Raw genomic sequence first — 19,133 nt, 5'->3', positions numbered from 1 at the left:
TGATGCAGAGGAAAGCCATGCTTGGATCATGCTTTGCTGTTTTTTTTTTTTGCCTTCCTCTGGATCAACTTTGATTATAGGATTGTCTATATATATATATATATATATATATATATATATATATATATATATATATTTTTTTTTTTTTTTTTTTTCCCTTCTATTGGCTGATCTGGATGGACTTTTGTCTTTTTTTCAACCAAACTAACTGTGTAACTATGTACTTTCATGCAAAAAATGTAACCTTAAAATGATCAGTCTGATTAAAGAAAAATAATATTACTTTGTATCATAAAAAGGTTATAATTAAAAATACGTTTGCATTTAATACCAACTTTTTCAAGACTAGAGATAAATACTGAGAAGCAGATATAAAACATTATTTCTATTGTGGAATATACAGTATATATTCTAGGAGCTGTAGAGGAAACTACAAGTCTCAGCATCAAGTACAGCAAGCTGGATCATATATCTTTAAGCTGCAGGTTAACTGATTGCCTAAGATTTCCTTTTAATTTCTTGTGCATGAACCACCTCCACTCATGACAGCAGTAGAGTTCCCTAGGGATACTAGCAGGTCTATTTAATATTATTACAGGTAAGGTAGCAGATTCACTAGTTGCTGACAGCAAAGCTTCCCTTACCTGACTGACAAATGCACCATGTTATGTGTGATTCAGCATCTGCCAACCTCCCCTGGATTATCCTACGCCTTCACAGGTCAATAACTGAAAACAAGCCTCTATTACTAGGCTAGCTACTGGACCTAATTTGATCATCTCTGACATTGGCTCTATTTGTGCTTGTCATCACCACAACCAACAAAATGTTCATTCTAAAGGACAGCAAGATGTTCTGTTTACTTTTCGCCTTGACCATCTGCCTACAGGACCAATTTGTAGACCATGTGCAGGCTCAGGAGTGCAGATTGATAGGGAAGTTTGATCTACATGGATTTGTAGAATCTACAAACCATGAGCTGATCATTGGAGGACTGTTTCCTTTTCACCAAAGGACCATACTGACCAATGACACCGATATGGAGGAACCCAAGTCTCCAAAGTGTGAGGGGTGAGTCTATTTTTTTCTGATCTCGATGAAAGAAGAAATAAGAAAGTTATAGCTATAATCTTTTTTAAGCGATTAATAAGTAGCACAAATTTAACTCGATTAGTATTGCATTTTGGTATTGTATATGCCTTTACAGTATTGTATTTGGGGGTATACATCTTTAGCGTGAAAATTACATTATCTTCAATCACTGTAGAATTAGAATATCATAAGTGAAATATCTTAGCCAGGTTTGGTATCTCTTGTGTACCAGTAGGCTTATTTTGTAAGGCTGTGTAGAGAACAGAGAGCACATACTGTATAATCATGTGTTTTGTGGTTTAATCAGTTTGGCCTGCTGAATTGCTATGGATAAGTGAACTTCTTACTTCATCATTGCTCCTTGCTCCACCTTGGATGAGTAGTTTTCAACTATCTCTACATCATACTTTTGGGTTTTTATGATTTCCCTTTTAACGAGAAACCATATTTTTACTTTTTAGCACATCAGATCTTTTGTACCAATAATATACAATGTATCATGCTATATACTGTTTGCTACTGTCACATAAAAAGCATAGATAAGCAGTTATAAGAGTAATGCCACTACTCCATTAATGCCAATGACTGTGTAACTCTACTATCAAACCCAATATCAAAGCGGGGCGATACACTATGTCACTATAATAATTTCTTGGTTACTATAGCATTTGGCTCATACCTTTTAGATAAAAATAATAGGTTTGTTGTCCAGGCATTACATAAGAAAGTAATATCGTGTAGGGTTTCTCATTGTGGAAGGCACGGTTCTTTGAAGAACTGATCCTGTGCCTACTTCAAATAACTGAATATTTGCAGAGAAGATCTTGTTTTTTAAAGCACCCCAATCCAATCCTTGAAGTAAGCACATGCTTACTTCTTTTCCCTAATCTCCGTTTTATTAAATCTAGATTTTTCTATAGGGTCCTATTATGTATATGTAATTGACTGTCATGTTGTTTTATAATTAAAATGATTGACTAGACCTGTTTTACATACCTATATCTACAGTATACTCTGAAACTTGACCAACTGTATCTTAAAAGGAAATTTCCAAAGTTTCAAACAAGAATTACTGAGCCGACAGGGTCTACTGTGATTAGTCTTTGCTGAGGCATTGCAAAGAGCAGGTTCTTGAAGTCAACTGGTAAAAGTGACTGAAAATGAGGCTTTGAGAAGCTGAGATTAATGTACTTGTCACAACTGCATTGCCAAAATGTATAGCTTAGTTGTAGGACGCTGAGTCGTTTGTTGAGAAAGATATTGAGCCTGATCCACAAAATGAAATGAACAAGAACAAAGATAACTCATAGTTGTACTACACCTGCATTGAAGGTCACATGAGAATGTATGTGCACATTGCAAATGTGATCCCTGAATAAGTCCTACACTGATACTCAATGTTTATGGTAAAGGTCACAATTTGAATTGTAGTGTGTGTTGAACATACAAATAATGATTCTTTTGTGTTTTCTATTCTTGGAAGCTGCAAAAACATTTGTTGCAATGTGCTACTGCCCATCACAGTTTTTTTTGCATTGTTTATTAAAGGAAGCCCTATTATTCCCATTTAGCAAATGTGGATAATATAATAGGTATTTTAATCTTTATGTGTGCACCTTACTGGAATTTAAAGATCATCAAGTTACAATAACTTTAGGGTAAATGTCATCATATTATTTTATTTCATCTACATTGACATACAGAGTTTCGGCAGCTGTGATATTCAGTTGAGATTTAGGCCTGCTAGCTGCAATTTATAATTAAGGTGTGCAACCCTCAATTACAGTGAGATGAGCTACTTCCCTCATCCTTGTTTATAAGAATCCCTCTGTATCATCTTAGCCTAACAGCTGTGCTTGAACTGTACAACATTCATATTAATCTTTTAATAAAACAATCAAATTGTAACATATACCTTCATTTTTTACTTAGACTACATGCTGATGGCACATTTGCCCATACATTGTAAAAATACTGCAGTTGATTTACTTAAATAGGAAAGTGCAAAATCTGGTGCAGCTCTGCATAGAAACCGATCAGCTTCCAGGTTTTCTTGTCAAAGCTTAATTGAACAAGCTGAAGTTAGCACCTGATTAATTACCATGCACGGCTGGAGCAGATTTTGTTCTCCAGTTTTAGTAAATCAACCCCTAATGCCGCATACACACGACCGGACTTTCCGGCAGACTAGGTCTGACAGGATCAGTCCGTCAGACAATACAATCGTGTGTGGGCTAGTCTGACTGTTTTTTGGGGAAAAACTCAGACGAACCTAAAAATAAAACATTTTTCAAATCCTTCCGACAGGCTCGAGTCCAGTTGAAAAATCCGTCTGAAGGAGTGTGCTAGTCCGCCGGACCAAATACGACGATAGGGCAGCTATTGGCTACTGCCTTTCGAACTTCCTTGTTTAGTCCCATTTACATCATCACGTTCAAAATGGAAAAAAGTCGGACCTCCGCTGAAAGTCCGTCGGACCTAGTCTGTCGAAAAGTCATGTGTACGCGGCATAAGTGTATTTCAGTTGCTCATAGTCAAGAATGGGTGAAGGAGGCTTTACACAGCTATTTGCGAAACTTAGTGCATGAGATCAAAGGTAATGCACTAACTGCACTTAAAGTGCATTTGGTACATTATGTGTGGGTGGCGTCCACCATTTTACGCAAATAGCTGCATGCAGCCGCTTTCATTCATTCATGCCTATGGGCAACTGTACGTAGCTGTTCGATACCTGGGACAAGAGAAATACGCTGTGTCTATATTGTGCATGGGCAAATGTTCTCATGTGCATGTAGCCATACTCTGTAGAAGTTGTAAAACTGTATATTTACAGTCAGTATATTTAATTAGAATGCATTAGTGTTGGATTTTTGCAATGGTTTTGTTCTCCGGGTTAAAACACGCTCCAGGTTATAGACTAAGTTACAATGTAGACAAAGCAACAGTGATAATGGAATTAAAGCTCAACTATGGGCAAAAAAAACTTTGCACTTTTTATACACATTGTTAGAATACACCAAATGACCTTGGAAGCCCAGATATTACCTTGTAAAAATAGCAATCCCATCATCACCATGCTAACATAGCCTGTGCAGAGAGCAGATCTGTGCTAAGGATCCATAGCTCCCAACTGTCCCTGATTTGGAGAGACTGTCCCTGATTTGGAACAATGTCCCTCTGTCCCTCTTTCCTCCTCATTTGTCCCTCAGTTTGGTCTGATCTATATAATTGTATATGTAGAACTAAGCCCCGAAGGAGCTGCTGGTTATTTTTGGGCTTACCATTACCTTCCGCTTCTCCTTGTTGCACATCTAGGGGATGTCCTGTGGTAGGTGACCCAGTAACTTGAGACTGACAATAGATCCAATTGATTGGATTTTTTTGCAAACTTCAACCATTGAACAGTCTTTTAACTTGGGATCAGAGGGTTGAGAAGAAATTCAGGTACTCTCAATGTCAAAGTCTATAAACGTTAAGGAACTTGCTTACTTTGACTGCGTCCAGAGAATAGCCATTCGCAGCTGGATGAACACTCAGGTTGGACAGTCCCTCTCTCACAAGGCCTAGCAGCCAACAAGGTGCTTACTCAGGAACAAAGTCTTTATCACCGACTTTGTTGCAGAACTCATAGGAAACTAAGCTGTAGAACACTTGTAGGATACCTGGATCTTTCAGCCTACTTGGTGATATCCACAAGACCGGATTCTCTTGGTTACTTCAGCCCTTCCAGGCTCTTGTTAAGAAAACCAAACTCACACGTGGTGTTCTTCTAAAAGGTCCTCCCCTGGAATGCTCGAAGTCTAATAGGTCTCTCCCGGACCGGAGACAGCACCCATCCACCTCCGAATTCTCCTCTAGTTTCCATGCCTTGGGCTAGCCTGCCCCGAGGCATCAAAGGCGGGTGGAACCGCACCCCAGGCCATAGCCTTCCTGGCGGCTGGTCAGCAGGACCAGGACCAAGTAATCTAATCAGCACTTCATACTGGACCGGAACGTCCGTATCTTAAATACCCTCTCCCAGAGGGCACAGCGAGAGGGCCACTCCCACGGACCTGGCTACGAAAGAGAGTAACTTAAGCGCCTGACCAGACCATAGTTCCACGCCTGCCACCAGAGAAAGTGCCCCCTGTGGCCAGGCTGAACATCTCACAGTCCAGTCAGACTGACACAGAAGTCAAATAGACCCAAACCAAACTGTATTTTGGGTAAAGTTTTAACTTTGAAAAACATAGCACGTGCTCTTCAGGATCCCGGCGCTACATTTATAAAATGCACTTTTTATCTTTCGAAAAGTGTTTCCCAGTACTAAACCTTTCATCCAATTTCTAAAATATAATATATAATTAATAATAATAATATTATAATAATAATATAATGTATAATTCTCATTTAAGGGGGCATGGCAGGGGGTGTTTCCTATGCATTCATACTTTTGCTTATAGGTGTTCCTTGTTCCCATCTCAGAAAGTTGGGAGGTATGAGGATCTATCAGGCCCATCCACTACAGAATGTCTGCAGAAAAGTATAGAGGAAGGAGCATATAAAACCAGTCATCCTGCACTTTGGCAAAGGTCCATGCTGGAATACTGCACAAATCTGGATATGTCCTGCTGTGGGATTGGCAAGTTTGGCTGGGGAAGCAGAGGCAAGAGAGGTAGACTTGGATTGGATGCTTAGGCAGCCACAAAGTGACCTCTTGCACTGGACCCGACAAGGATGGGGGAGGAAATTCAAAGCTGGGGGGAATAGCTGGGAATTCTTGGGAGAGAGCCAGGAGGGCTGCTGCTGCTACATAGAGCTGATGGAAAAGGACTGAGCAGTGTGATGAGATGTAGAGTTGGGAATGTGCAAAACAGAGAGCTTCAGAGAGAGACTTGCAGGCTGTTGGTCTGCAGGGGAATGCTGTGTGAGTTGCAGGGAGCTGTACAGTAAAATGGCCAGATTAGATCCTGGGGCACCCTACTGATCATGCCCACTTTTATTGGGGTGAATCAGGGATGGAGCAGGGGTGAGGATAATAGTGGCATGCAAATTGCCCCATACCAAATGTTGCATGTGGCCAAATTATGCTAACAGCGGGAGGGCTTAAAGGGGTATGGTTTCATAACACATGAATCTACTTTACTCTGGGTTCAAGAGTGCAGGCCCAGGTGTTCACTGCAGTTCACCATCACAAGCAAGGACAAGACAGAAAATAATCCATGTTCTTGCCTAACCGCAATAAAGTCTGTACAAGCCGATGGAGGAATTACTGGTAAGACCACGTAATATCAGCATGTGACTTCATCAATAATCTTGGACACTGCCGGGAGCAGACATACCCATTCTGGATTACTTGAAGCTTTCCAGGCTGGGGATGTTATTAGCAAGGTAGACTGGAATTCGGGGACACATTCTTTTACTCAAGGGTAAAGGAACATTTGTTTTCCCCCTAGATCATGAACTGTCCCAGAAACCAGGGATGTCTGGTTACCCTACTATACAGGAACCATGTTGTGCTGCTGCTGTACTGTGTAGGGAGAGTAAGCACTACATGCTATTGCTGTGCTGAGGATCAAGCTGCTGCTGGAGCTGTGCAGAGCCAAGTTCTGTTTCTTCCAGGGACTAAGCTGTGCCAAGCGGCTGTACTGAGTGTTATTGAGCAGGGACCAGAGAGACAGCAGCCTTATATCCCCACCTGCATGAAAGAGACTGAGCTACTAGTTGAATCAGTGGTGCTGGTCAGGAACTGTTGCTGTGTGATCAGTACATGAACCATACTGCTTTGAGCGTAGAGCTGTGGATGACAGAGAACTGTGTGGTGCTACTGAGCTGTGGGACCCCGAGCAAGAAACTGACTGCCAAGAGCTACAATGGCAGAAAAATATAGGGCAGAGCAACAAAACAATGGCATTCAGAGCTCTTGAAAGGAAAAAAATCCTTTAATTCAACAATCCTGGCTTGAAATGGGAGTGCTGTGAAAGTGGTGTGATCTCTCTCCTGGCATTTAAGGGACCACTTGAGACCAAGGAGTGTAACTGTAGTGAAAGGCCTATTGGCCTGAATTTACTGCACTTTGTTTTGCTTTGATCTAGGACCTCATTGCCAGAACACTGTTTGTAGCCCCAATGGCTAGTGGCTTAGGAAGGACTCTTTATATCTAGATAGGCCATATGGTTGACTTGTAATACCTGTCTACAATTTTTCTAATCCTTATTTGTTACAGAATGTAAAAAAACAGTTTTCATAGTTTGTTATAAAATTTAGCAAACAGGTAATTTTTCTTCTTCATTGATATGCGCTGATGAGGCTGCACTGATGGGCTGCACTGATGGGCACTGATAGGCTGCACTGATAAGACTGCACTGATGGGCCCTTATGGGTGGCATTCATGGGTGGCACAGATGGATACTAATGAGCAGCACTGATAGGTAGCACTGATAGATGGCACTGATGGGCACTGGTAGGTAACACTGATGGGCAACACAGGTGATGAGGCACTGATGGGTGGCATTGATAGGTGACACTGTGGGCACTGATAGGTGGCACCAGTGGCTGGCACTGTTGTGCACTGATAGGTGGCACTGTCAGGTGGCACAGGTGGGCACAGATGAGGAGAAAAAATTGCTGATTAACGTCTCTGTTTACGTTACATGATCAGCTGTCATTGGCTTACAGCTGATCACGTGGTAAGAGGTCGGGATTGACTCCTTACTCTGATCTGTGATCAGCCAAGACTCATTGACTCGCTGATCACAGATCGTGTCACGCGTGCCCTGCAGGGGGTGCGCAGGCCACTTGAGCACGGGAGGATGTCATATGAAGGCCTCCCAGCAAAGTAGGACGGGAAGTGGTTAAATACTTCAACACGACTGTTACACCACCTGCCTGTAAACAAATTGCTTTCTATAGTCTCAATAACAATGCTTAAAAGAAGTTTCTCTGTGCCAGTAGTGGATCATCTAGTGATGATTCACCCAATCACCCGTGATACGCCACCACCTTCCAAAATTTACACTCACCAAATCACGGTATAATAAGAGCATGATCAATACATGGATCTTTCAAATCTCTGTATGGGTTATTCTGAAGATACCCCAGCTGATACAGCGATATTCCTCCTCTCATGTACTCATGCAAAATAAATGCCCATCATTGCGAAATATTCCAAAAATGTATTAGACTTTAAAACATAAAATATGTATGCACTCACATTTAGGGGTGCCATTAGGCCGGCACTAAGTCTATCCAACAATCCAGCACTTAGTCTACATTTGCCGCTCCGTACTAGGAAGCCGGTGTGCGGTTCAAGCTCGATTGTGGCGCAAGTCAGGGGCAGGATGTGATGTCAGCTTTGCGCCACAAGCCTCAACGAGTTTTGCATATAATATGCATAACCAGGAAGCGTTATATCAGATCAAGCTCTCTGAAAACTGTACCAGAAATGCAGCCTTACCATTAGCTATATCCTTCTGGCCACATCATTTCCACTCCTGATGCCTTCTGTTAGGACCCATTAGATGCCTATTGCAGTGAAGAAGCTATATTTACTGGAAAATAAATTAATAAAACAGACTTCACGCAAAAGGTTTAAGAAAGAGCCTAAGCACCCTGTCAGCAGAATGGACACACTATCCTATTACATTGTGTCTTCCAGCATTCTGAGAAATCCAATACTGCCTTTGGTCAGGGCCTACCATCAAGATTGATATCTTCCTGTTTCAATTTATACAGGAGTGATCCTAGCCTTTTTGCTGCCTGAGGTTAACATTGTTAGCTCCAGAAAAACAGCTTAATTTCATTATCATTTACTTTTACGCTGCATTCACACCTGAGCATTTTCAGGTCATAAAACGCTCTTAAAACACCAGAAAAAACGTCTGAAAAACACCCAACAAGCAAAATCCCATTCATTTCAATGGCACCTGTTCAGTGTTTTATCACCTGACGCAAAATGCCTGAAAAATGCCTTAAGCTCAAAAAACACAAACTTCTTTGGGCCAGATTACAGGGCTTTTTCTGCTCTTACATTGGTGTTCTGTACAAAAACGCTGCAAAATCGTGGTAAAAACTTGTGACTTTGAAACATTCAGGTGTGAATGCAGCTTTAATCATATGACTCAATGAGGAATCCTAAGACTTTTGCCCCAGATGGCACCTTATTCAGTCACATGGGGGGGGGGGGGGTGGACGCCCGAACATGCTGTGCAGAATGCCTACCTGCAGCCCCCTTCATTAGTAAAAACCAGGGCTTTTTTTCAGCAGGAACGTGGGGGAACACAGTTCTGGCCTCCAGCACTGATTGTATTCTATGGCAAAGTGTGCTGGAGAGTAAGGACGAGCTCAGGCGTGTTCGCATACACCACGTGTAGAGCCCGCCAGGAAGTCGGTGCATGGCTGCGCTAATCACAGGCAGTGAGACATTGCCCAATCTCTGCAGCCACTCATCGGGGCAATGTCTCACTGCCTGTGATTAGTGCAGTGCTGCGCCGACTTCCTGGCGGGCTCTGCACATGGAGCATGCGAACACACCTGAGCTCATCCTTACTGGGGTGGTATTTTGTTGCGGGGGTATCCATTATTGCTGGGGGGAAGTATGTCGTTGTGTGTGTGTGTGGGGGGGGGGGGGATCTACTGTTGCTGTGGTGGGGTCTGTTGCTGCTTGGGTGGGGTCTATCAAATTCCAAATAAAGCAGATTAAACAGCCAAGTGCTTGTGCTATGTAATCTGCCCCTCTCTAAACTTTAAAAAAAACCTGGTTGATCCTGCCACTTCCTGTATCCACCCTCTGCTCTGATCACTATAATCAGGGCTGCTGATCCCTGACCACTGTGGTTAGCGTATGTCCCTTCTTCATCCACAGCACTGTTTTGCTCTCTTCTCTCCTCCTCACCCCCTCTTTCCCTGCCTGTCAGCTCCATGTTCTGTGTCTCTATCTCCGCCCCAACCGGGCCGCTATTAGTAAAAATAAAAAAATATAAATGGACACTGCCAGCCCCTTTATTATAGTCAGGCATACCCTACTGTATTAGTCTTTTATAAAAACCAGGGCATGTAAATGCTCTTTTTGCTTTGATCATTTGGAAATCTAAAATGTATCACTTGTTAAGGGCCATGCAATACAAGGAAATCTCTCAGACGTTTGTTCATATCCATCCATATACCTGCATCCCATTGCAGTGAAACATTAAGTTCCACATTGGACTCTGAATCTGGGATTGCCCAATAAAGACACATCTGGTTCTTTTATGAGCTTCTACCACCACATCATTTGCTAACATTAAATTTGTCTTTAGCAGCAATTCTATGACATCTCTTGTGTTTTTTTCAGATAAATGAAAAAAACTGAGTGTGGTGCTGAACTAGTATATTGAGGTTTCATTGGACCAGTAGGAGAAATACTTGCTGACATCATGAGCTAGTGTGTTCACACGTGTCTGTGCATCAGGTACACACTGTGTGCTAGGTGATTTGCTTTGTTCGGCTGGCGTTAATTTCAGAATTGCTTTTTTTTCTGTGTAGGGATCAGCTGTTCTCTACTGTCTGTAATTGTAAATGCTTGGCTGCTGGTATATATTATGTATTCACTTCCTGTTTCTGGGTTGTTGATTTGAAAACCCCAGAAATAGGAAGTAGAGAGAGAGAGAATGTCTGAGACCACATGTCTTGCTTATGAAAAAGCTGCTGCTGAATTCAGGCCAGATGGGATGAATAGGCAAGTGCTCATCCAATTTCTAAATGGCTGCTTTTGTAATCTTTTAAAAGGCAGTACAGTATAAAGGAATAGTAGTGGTAAAAAAAACACTTTTGGGTTTAACTCATTTTTTGTTGTTGCATTCTCCTTTAAGGGGATGTGGTGGGGGTGTTCTATGCCTACATATTTTGCTAATAGGTATTCCTCGTTCCCATCTAAAAAAGTTTGGAGTTATCACAGAAGTACATCTGTCTCCTTGTTGTTATCTTATATGCACAGTGCAAGATAGCTAGATAGCTAGGTCTGTGTATGTGTGTAGTGGTCACCTTTAAGTATGTTAGTAGGTGAACCTGTTCATTGGAATATAATTTTTACACAGCTATTGTTATTTTAGTTAACCCTGTCCCTTCTGGTCTGAGATTCTATAGCTAGTTTTAGTTTAGGGCTCAATAACCAGCATAGGCTAGGGCCAGGTGAGGCATCCTGAAGCCTAATTCTGATAGTTAGCGGGTTGGTTGCATGACAGATTAGAAAATACTAAGCCCACGTACACACGGTCGGAGATTTTGGCAACCAAATCCGTCGGATTTTGTCTGTCAGATTTAGTCTGACGGATTGTGTCCGAAACTGTTGCATACACACGGTCGGACTAAGTTGTCGAAAAATCCGATCTTTCAAAACGTGATGACGTAATTTCGTTACGATGGGACTACATTCAGACTAGTAGCCAATAGCTTTGATGTAGGAATTTGATCTGAGCATGCGTGGCACTTGGTTCGATCAAAATTCTCTACACATGATCGGATTACGTCCGACCGGCCCAGTTGGTCGGGAAATATTTCTAACATGTTGGAAAATTGGGACGGAATCAGTCCGATGCATACCACACACAGTCAGATTATCTGACGACACGGTCCGATAAGACGCATTCCGATGGATTCTCCGACCGTGTGTACGCGGCATAAGAACTAAGAAACAGGATAGAAAGGTAACTCTAAGGTCCAGTGCCACCCCATAGTTTCTGCTAGTGAGCAGCTGTGTTCTGGGCTGGTTGGACAATGGTTGGAGGATCTCCCCATCACCGCTGATCTTGAATTCTTGTCTCTGACACAAAGAAGGATGCCATGTTATGATCATCCTCAGGGGTTCCTGCTACTGAACTTTGCTGCAACATTCATTTGGAGGAATCTTTATTAATAACTATATATACATTGGATGCACAAACTATTCTTAATCTTTTCTTATATAAAGCTTGTATTATTTCCATACCGGTGCTCATCTACAGTATATACTTATGGTTAATGTTACTTTCAGTAGCTCTTCTGCTCCCAATTATTTGATTAGATTACTGGTTGATTTTCCAGGAAGAGAATCCTCTCTGTTCACAAAGGCCCTGTCCTGGGTAAAGGCACTATCAACTTTATTATCAAACACTCTCTTCCACTTAGCAAAGGTTCTGGCTCTCTTATCTACCTACAGATGTACTGCAATATCCTGTTTGGGGAGGGCCATTTCTTATAAGCCCCTTTAAAAGGGCTGCATCTGTTTCTTTATATTATGCTGCTGGGAGATGCTTCCTTTCATCAGATGTTCTTCTGAGACTATGAAAACTTCTCAACCTATACGTTGATGTAAAGAAATGAATCAACACTTGCCTAATGTATAGCTAATAGAAAAGTAAAAAAGGAGATACATAAAAAAGAAATTACCTCTGAGCATCTTGTAGAAGTTAGACTGGTAGTCTGTGCCTGGTTGGTACAGAAAGAGGGTCAATTTTCAGCACACAAGAATCACTTTAAATAGGATTTTGGGCTACATACGTACTGGCCTGGCCATACATTATATTGTACTATATAGGCAACTAAATCCTCCAAACATCAAATGGTTTTAATAAATATTTAACTGTGAACTAGATGTGAGAAGGCATAAATACAAAGGCAATATCAAATACATGTAGCGGTACCCTCATAGGGGCTGCTGAGTGGTCCGTCTGACACCCTGCCCAGCAAGGCACACAATTTCAAGCATCCAGAGACATGAAACAGTCCTTGCACTTGTTTTTTTGTATTTCATTAAGGGCAATTTAACTAGGATAGGGATAGGAAATCTACGAGATACCCAGATAATTGACAGTCCATGTTGGGACCAACTATATACATTCACAGTATATACAATCTCTTCTCTCTCTCTCCAGTACTTCACTTGCTTGCAGACTATCTCTCCTCAACAGCTCAAGCACATCACTTGCTTGCACTTCCCGAGCTAGCTAGTACTGATTGGTAGGCCTGACACTGGCTCAACCAGGCCTAAAGCAGATGCCCTTTGCAGGCAGGGACCATGGGCCCCTATAGTGTAGCAAAAATATAGAAAGTCCCAGTGCTAGCTGTCCTTGTGGCTACTGCTCCCAGTACCACCTCTTCAGGCACTGCAGCTGCCCCTTTCCACTGCCCATGCCACCACAATTCTCCAGACTGGCTCTGCACCCATCATAGACTGCTCCATCTCCCAGTCTTCCCGACTGTGTGAACACTCACAAGCCCTCTTGGCTGCCTCTGTGGAACTCCTGGAGACTTGCCCAGCAGTGTTCTCCCACTGTCCTCTCTTGCTCCTCCTGTGCCTCCTGGTCAGGACACCTCTGTTGGTTGTAAGAGGGTCCCCTCCACACCCGAGCCCAGGCCCAAGGTCACCCCCTGTCAGAAACCATGAATCAGACTGAGACAGAAGTACAGTTAAATCACACTTGTTTAATAATAATAAAAAAAGGTACACAGAGTAAACATAGTCAAAACATAACCAGAGTTCAGGAACCGGAACAGATAGTCAGACAAGCCAAAACATCAGGGAGCCAGAGATGAGCGTAGTAGAACAGCAAGTAGGATCTGGAGCAAGAAGGAACATCAGCCAAGCAAGTCTTTAACAGGAACACTGAAGAGCGTCTTTAGAGATGTGACCAGGGCGAAGGCAGAGATCATCTGGACTGGAAAGCTTAAGTAGGCAGGACTGACAGCAGGATATCATAAACAGGTGAGTCACTGTGGAGAGATAGGAGCTGGCAGTTAGCTGACAGCTGAGTGGCCAGCTTTGAGAAGGAAGTGCTAAGCCCAGCCCTGACAGTACCCCCTCCTCAATGACCCCTCCCCCTCGGAGGACCACCAGGCTTGAGGGAAATATGTCTATGGAAATCACGGAGGAGGACAGGGGCATGTACGTCCGAGGACAAGACCCAAGAGCATTCCTCCAGACCATACCCCTTCCAATGCACCAGGTACTGTATGTGCTAAAGGAACCTATGGGAGTCAACAATGGACTGTACTTCATACGCCTCATGATTCTCAACCTGTACAGGGTGAGGACGAGGCACCGAGGTGGTAAAGCTGTTCCAGGCCAAAGGTTTTAATAAGGAGACATGAAATACATTTGAGATATGCATATTAGAAGGAAGGTCTAATGTGTAAGCCACTGGGTTAATCCTGCAAAGAATATGGAAAGGCCCAATAAACTGAGGTGTGAACTTCAGAGAGGGAACACGAAGTCGGCGATTGTGAGATGACAGCCAGGCCATGCTGACCAGGCAGGCGTCTGTGGTCAGCATGGAGTCTGTACCTATCATTAGCATGTCGCAAAGCCTCCTGGACTTGTGCCCAAGTGGAACGAAGACCACTGAGATGCTCCTCTAATGCAGGAATACTCCGGGAACAAATGAGTTAGGCTACATGGAAGGTCACTGGAAAAGAACACACTGCCACGAAGGGCTTGGAGAGTGCTGCTCACCCCACACGAATGAAAAAATGGAACAAGTTCCCCCACAATCAGGGTTTTTAGGCAGCAAAAAACAATAATAAATGCATATCAGGATAATATGAAAAATATTTTAATATTTATTACCATGAAAAAATAGCAACATGGCACAGAGGTAAAAACATGAGCTCCACCTGAACAGTTAAAAAAGGACTCCTGTGTAAAGAGTACAATAATAACAATGGATGTGCACAAACAGACACAGCTATAAATGACACTGTATAATATAACAACAGTAGAAGTATAGTACTAACGCGTTTCAACCCACTCAGGGGGTCTTCTTCAGAGAAATGGTCTGTTATAAAACAAAGATGCAATGAATAAATACATCGAATGTTAATTATACTGGGAATACCTTATATTTTTTAGTATAATTTACCCAATAATGCACGTCCAAGGAAATAAAATAAATTAAAGTGCTTTTAGTGGAGTTCCCCCACAAGGTGGTGCCTCAATTTCCTTCACATATCAAGAATGTTACCAAATCCAAAGATGTCACCAAATGCCAGGGGGGAAAGGTCAAAGGTCCAAAGGCGTGGCTCACGAGAGGTCACACAAATACCTCACCACCCATGGATATAGGGAGTGGGTGCGGACGTAGGCAGCCGGACAATATGGTGAGTCGCACCTATGATAGAATCCCAATATATAAATAAAGTTAAGAACATATATTTTTAATGTATGAATACAGGGTGTATATATGGCATGAAACTATTGTCATACCTATAATCTATATATATATAGAGGATAACCACACCTAGATGTTTAGGTATATATATAAGATAATTTGAGAAGGAAGAAAAGGAGAAGAGAAAACAGCGCTCACAGACTCAGTTTCTGATAAAAAAAAGGGGGGGGGGGAAAGCCCCAAAACTGTGCACTTAAAAAGAAAAAAGAAAAGGAAAAAAGTAAAAAAACGAAAAACCAATTGAAAAATAATAAATAAATAAAAACATGAATCAATAAAAGAAAACAACAAAAATAAAAACAGCAAAGAATAAGTGAAAGAAAGAAACACTAAGTGGAAAAAGTGCCAGTGAGGAGGCGACTAATGTGTGTGTGAAACAACAAAGCTGTATGTATACTAAGGTGAATGAATGTGAAAAATATGTAAAGTGATGTGAGAAATGAATAGTGACAAAGTACCTAAAGAGAACCAGGTGTGTGTGGGTGAATGTGATACTGACTTATGCGTGAAAAATTACATAAGAGGGAGAAAGGTGCTGGAGAGGTGAAAAAATAAATAAATGAATAAAACAAGAAACAACAGAAACCAAAGTGGACATGCTAACCTGATTAGGTGAACAAACTCCATAGTAAGGCCGCGTACACACGCGGGGACTGTTTGCTCAACTTTGTCCGTCAAACAGTTTCAGCGGACAGTCCGCTCAAAATTAGCATGGACGGACTTGCCCACACATGACGAACGAACAGTCCGCTGAAACCGTGCGCGATGACGTGAACGGCACGTACGACGGGACTAGAAAACGACGTCCTATACACTGCAATGCAACCTTCAGCGTGTAAATTCTTTCTGAGCATGCGCGAGACTTAGTTTGACGAACAAGCCTACACACGGGCGGACTGTCCGCTCAAACCAAGTTTCAGCGGACAGTTTTTCGGAATTTCCGAAAAACCTTGTTCGTCAGACTGTCCGCTGAAACTGTCCGCTGAAAGCCCACACACGAGCGGACTGTCCGCCGAAACACTGTTCAGCGGACAAAGTTGAGCGAACAGTCCCCGCGTGTGTACGCGGCCTCAGAATCAAGGCTATTACCTGAATTAATAAGATTGGTAAAAAAGTTCCCAAATGGGGAAGGGGGGACTGTGACCAGAAACCTAGCCCAGGAAAGGTGACAGACGCAGTCGCTGACTCGAATTGTATGGAGTCACCCAATCTATAATTTGATAAATAAATCAAAATATTATTCTACAGGAATTTCAAAATGTTACTTAAATATAGTAAATAGATAAATGCAGGTCAAGAAGGAAAATAGCCAAGCATACCGTCCGAGAGATAGAGGTTCCTGAGTCCTTTCTCATGTGATAGTAGACAATGTGTGTTCACTTCCTATAGGGAGGGATACTTATATTGAACCCTGGGATTCCTCACAGGTGTAGACCACCTGTCTAATGGCCGGTACTTGCCTAACTCCACATGGCCGCCTAATCAGGCTGGCCGCGTGTGGCCACCCCGGCGTTCCGGAAGGCCGCGAACGGCCCCGAAATGACGTCACTTCCGTCGCAACTGCGTGACGTCAGTACGTCGCGTGCGTCCGCTAAAGTGCGGGAGCGCGTGAGGTACACGTCCGGAAGTGTCCAAGGATGCCGCCGGCAAGGGAATAAGTGTCCCTCATGACTGGATGGGACCAGCCCACCCATAAGACAAAGGGAGACATACGGAGGGGCTCGTGTAAGTAACCAAAGCCCCTCCTACCCTTGCCGGGGAGTCACGACAGAGCACCTACCTCCCCCAAAGCAACTGGCGGCTGGACCATGATAGTGGGAAGTGGCATTCACCCAAGGAGGAAAGAACATGTGGTGCCAGTGCTGAGGTACACCGCGTCAGCCCAAACCCCCACCGCGCCTCAAAGGGTTGAATAGGGCGGGGGGTGTGGGAATGAAAGGGATAGGAAGAGAAAAAAAAGGACAAAAAAGGGGGGAGAGGGCATGGGGGGGGGACAGAAACGGTAAATCAAAGCATAACACCACATTAACGCACATTTGTTTCACCGGTCATATTGTATAATTTCAAATTGATTCACATATATATCATGCATTTACTGGCATGCAAATGCATGCATTACTTAGAGCACGACCACAATGAATATGCAACCACAATGAGTATATAACAGCAAAATAAATAATGTTTCTAGAAAGTTAACCATATAAGGTGCAATCTTTGAGAATTGGCCATATAGGGTACAATATTTAGGACCCAAATGTAATAACAATGGCTGAGATGTTTCTAACAATTTAAAGAGACATAGCCGGGAAGTATCACTAAGGAATTACTTGAGAAGTGAGAGGGAAGAAGGAACCAAATGGGAAAGGGCTCAACAGGTGGTCTCTACTGTGTCCTTCCAGAGGTAAACCCCTTTAAAAAAGGAGCAAAAGAAGACCGACTCGTTGAGTCCTGGAAAAGAGGTGGCATTCAATTTATGTATCCACCTCTGTTCGTGTTGGAGTAGAGTCTTATTCCAATCACCCCCCCGAGCTGGTATATGTATTCGATCTAGGGCAGTGAATGTAATCTTGGGCATTCTATAGTTGTGTACTGTTACAGCATGTCGTCCTATTGGCAAATAATGATTGCCAATTTCCATGCTGTAAACATGTTTGGACATTCGACGATGGAATTCTTGTTTGGTTTTACCAACATAGTATGCCCCACATTCACACTCCATGAGATATACCACACCCCGTGTTTGGCAATTTACAAAATGGATAGGTCGAAAAGTAGCACCGTTCGGTAAGCGAAAAATCTTATCACGTCTGATGTATTTTCAGCAAGAGCAGTGATTGCAAGGAAAAGAGCCGACAACCGAGCAGTGTTTAGATCTTTTAGTTTCATTTTTATATTCGCTCTGCACCAACCTATCATATGACAAAGAGATTTTATAAGAAATGAGACGGCATGCAGGGACAAGGCATCCAATTTTATGATCATCCTTTAAAATGGGCCAGTATTTCTGAATAATATTGCGAATAATATTATGTTGTTTAGAGAAACGCATAGTGATCCTGGGTGGATCCAGAGTAGGGTCGCCATGTGCCTTTTTGGAAAACAGGAGATCCCTGCGAGGCATTACCACCACTTTGTTATAAGCCCTGCGCAGGCATGAACGGCTATAACCTCGTGCAAGGAATCTAGTCTGTAACTTGTAAGCCTCTTCTTTGAAAAGACTATCATTTGAACAATTCCTACGGAGACGCAGGTATTGTCCATAAGGTATGGACCACTTTAAGGGAATGGGGTGGAAACTATCCGCGTGCAGTACCGTGTTGCCCGCGGTGCTTTTACGGTACAACGAAGTTTTAATTGTTCAGGTGGAGCTCATGTTTTTACCTCTGTGCCATGTTGCTATTTTTTCATGGTAATAAATATTAAAATATTTTTCATATTATCCTGATATGCATTTATTATTGTTTTTTGCTGCCTAAAAACCCCGATTGTGGGGGAACTTGTTCCATTTTTTGGCTACATGGTAGGTTGGAAACCATAGTTCCCCAAAACAGGGACAATCGGGAAGCAGAATTCAAGGCATACGATAAGAGGTCTGACCAGTTGTTATGATGGGCAGAAATATAACATCGTAGGAATTGTTCCAAGGACTGATTGGCTTGTTCTGCAGCCCCATTAGACTGCGGGTGATACGCAGAGGAGAAAGCAAGTTGGATTCCCAACTGTGCACAAAAGGCTCGCCAGAGTCAGGACACAAACTGACTAGTTCCTTAGAAGTGGGCAACTTCTTAAGTGGAATACAATGGGACCTTTTCAAGAACCGGTCAACCACCATAAGGATAACTGTGTTGCCCTGGGAGTTGGGTAGTTGTGAATGTGGGGGCC

General features: G+C 42.7%; 1 protein-coding gene across 1 annotated transcript in view; it reads left to right on the top strand.

Annotated features, from left to right (window-relative positions):
- The first annotated feature begins 597 nt into the window (after nucleotides 1–597).
- Nucleotides 598–19,133, top strand: part of LOC143988491 (vomeronasal type-2 receptor 1-like) — a 70,185-nt gene continuing 51,649 nt past the window's right edge. Inside the window, exon 1 of the mRNA XM_077488108.1 lies at nucleotides 598–1,071. Coding sequence (XP_077344234.1) covers nucleotides 827–1,071 — 245 coding nt within the window. The 5' untranslated portion in view covers nucleotides 598–826. The remainder of the gene's footprint in view (nucleotides 1,072–19,133) is intronic.

The sequence above is a fragment of the Lithobates pipiens genome, unplaced genomic scaffold (assembly GCF_037356315.1).
Source record: "Lithobates pipiens isolate NorthernLeopardFrog02 unplaced genomic scaffold, aLitPip1_a1.2 Scaffold_18, whole genome shotgun sequence".
NCBI lineage: Eukaryota > Metazoa > Chordata > Amphibia > Anura > Ranidae > Lithobates > Lithobates pipiens.
Note: the sequence above shows the minus strand (reverse complement) of the source record. Positions and strands in the feature narration are given on the sequence as shown.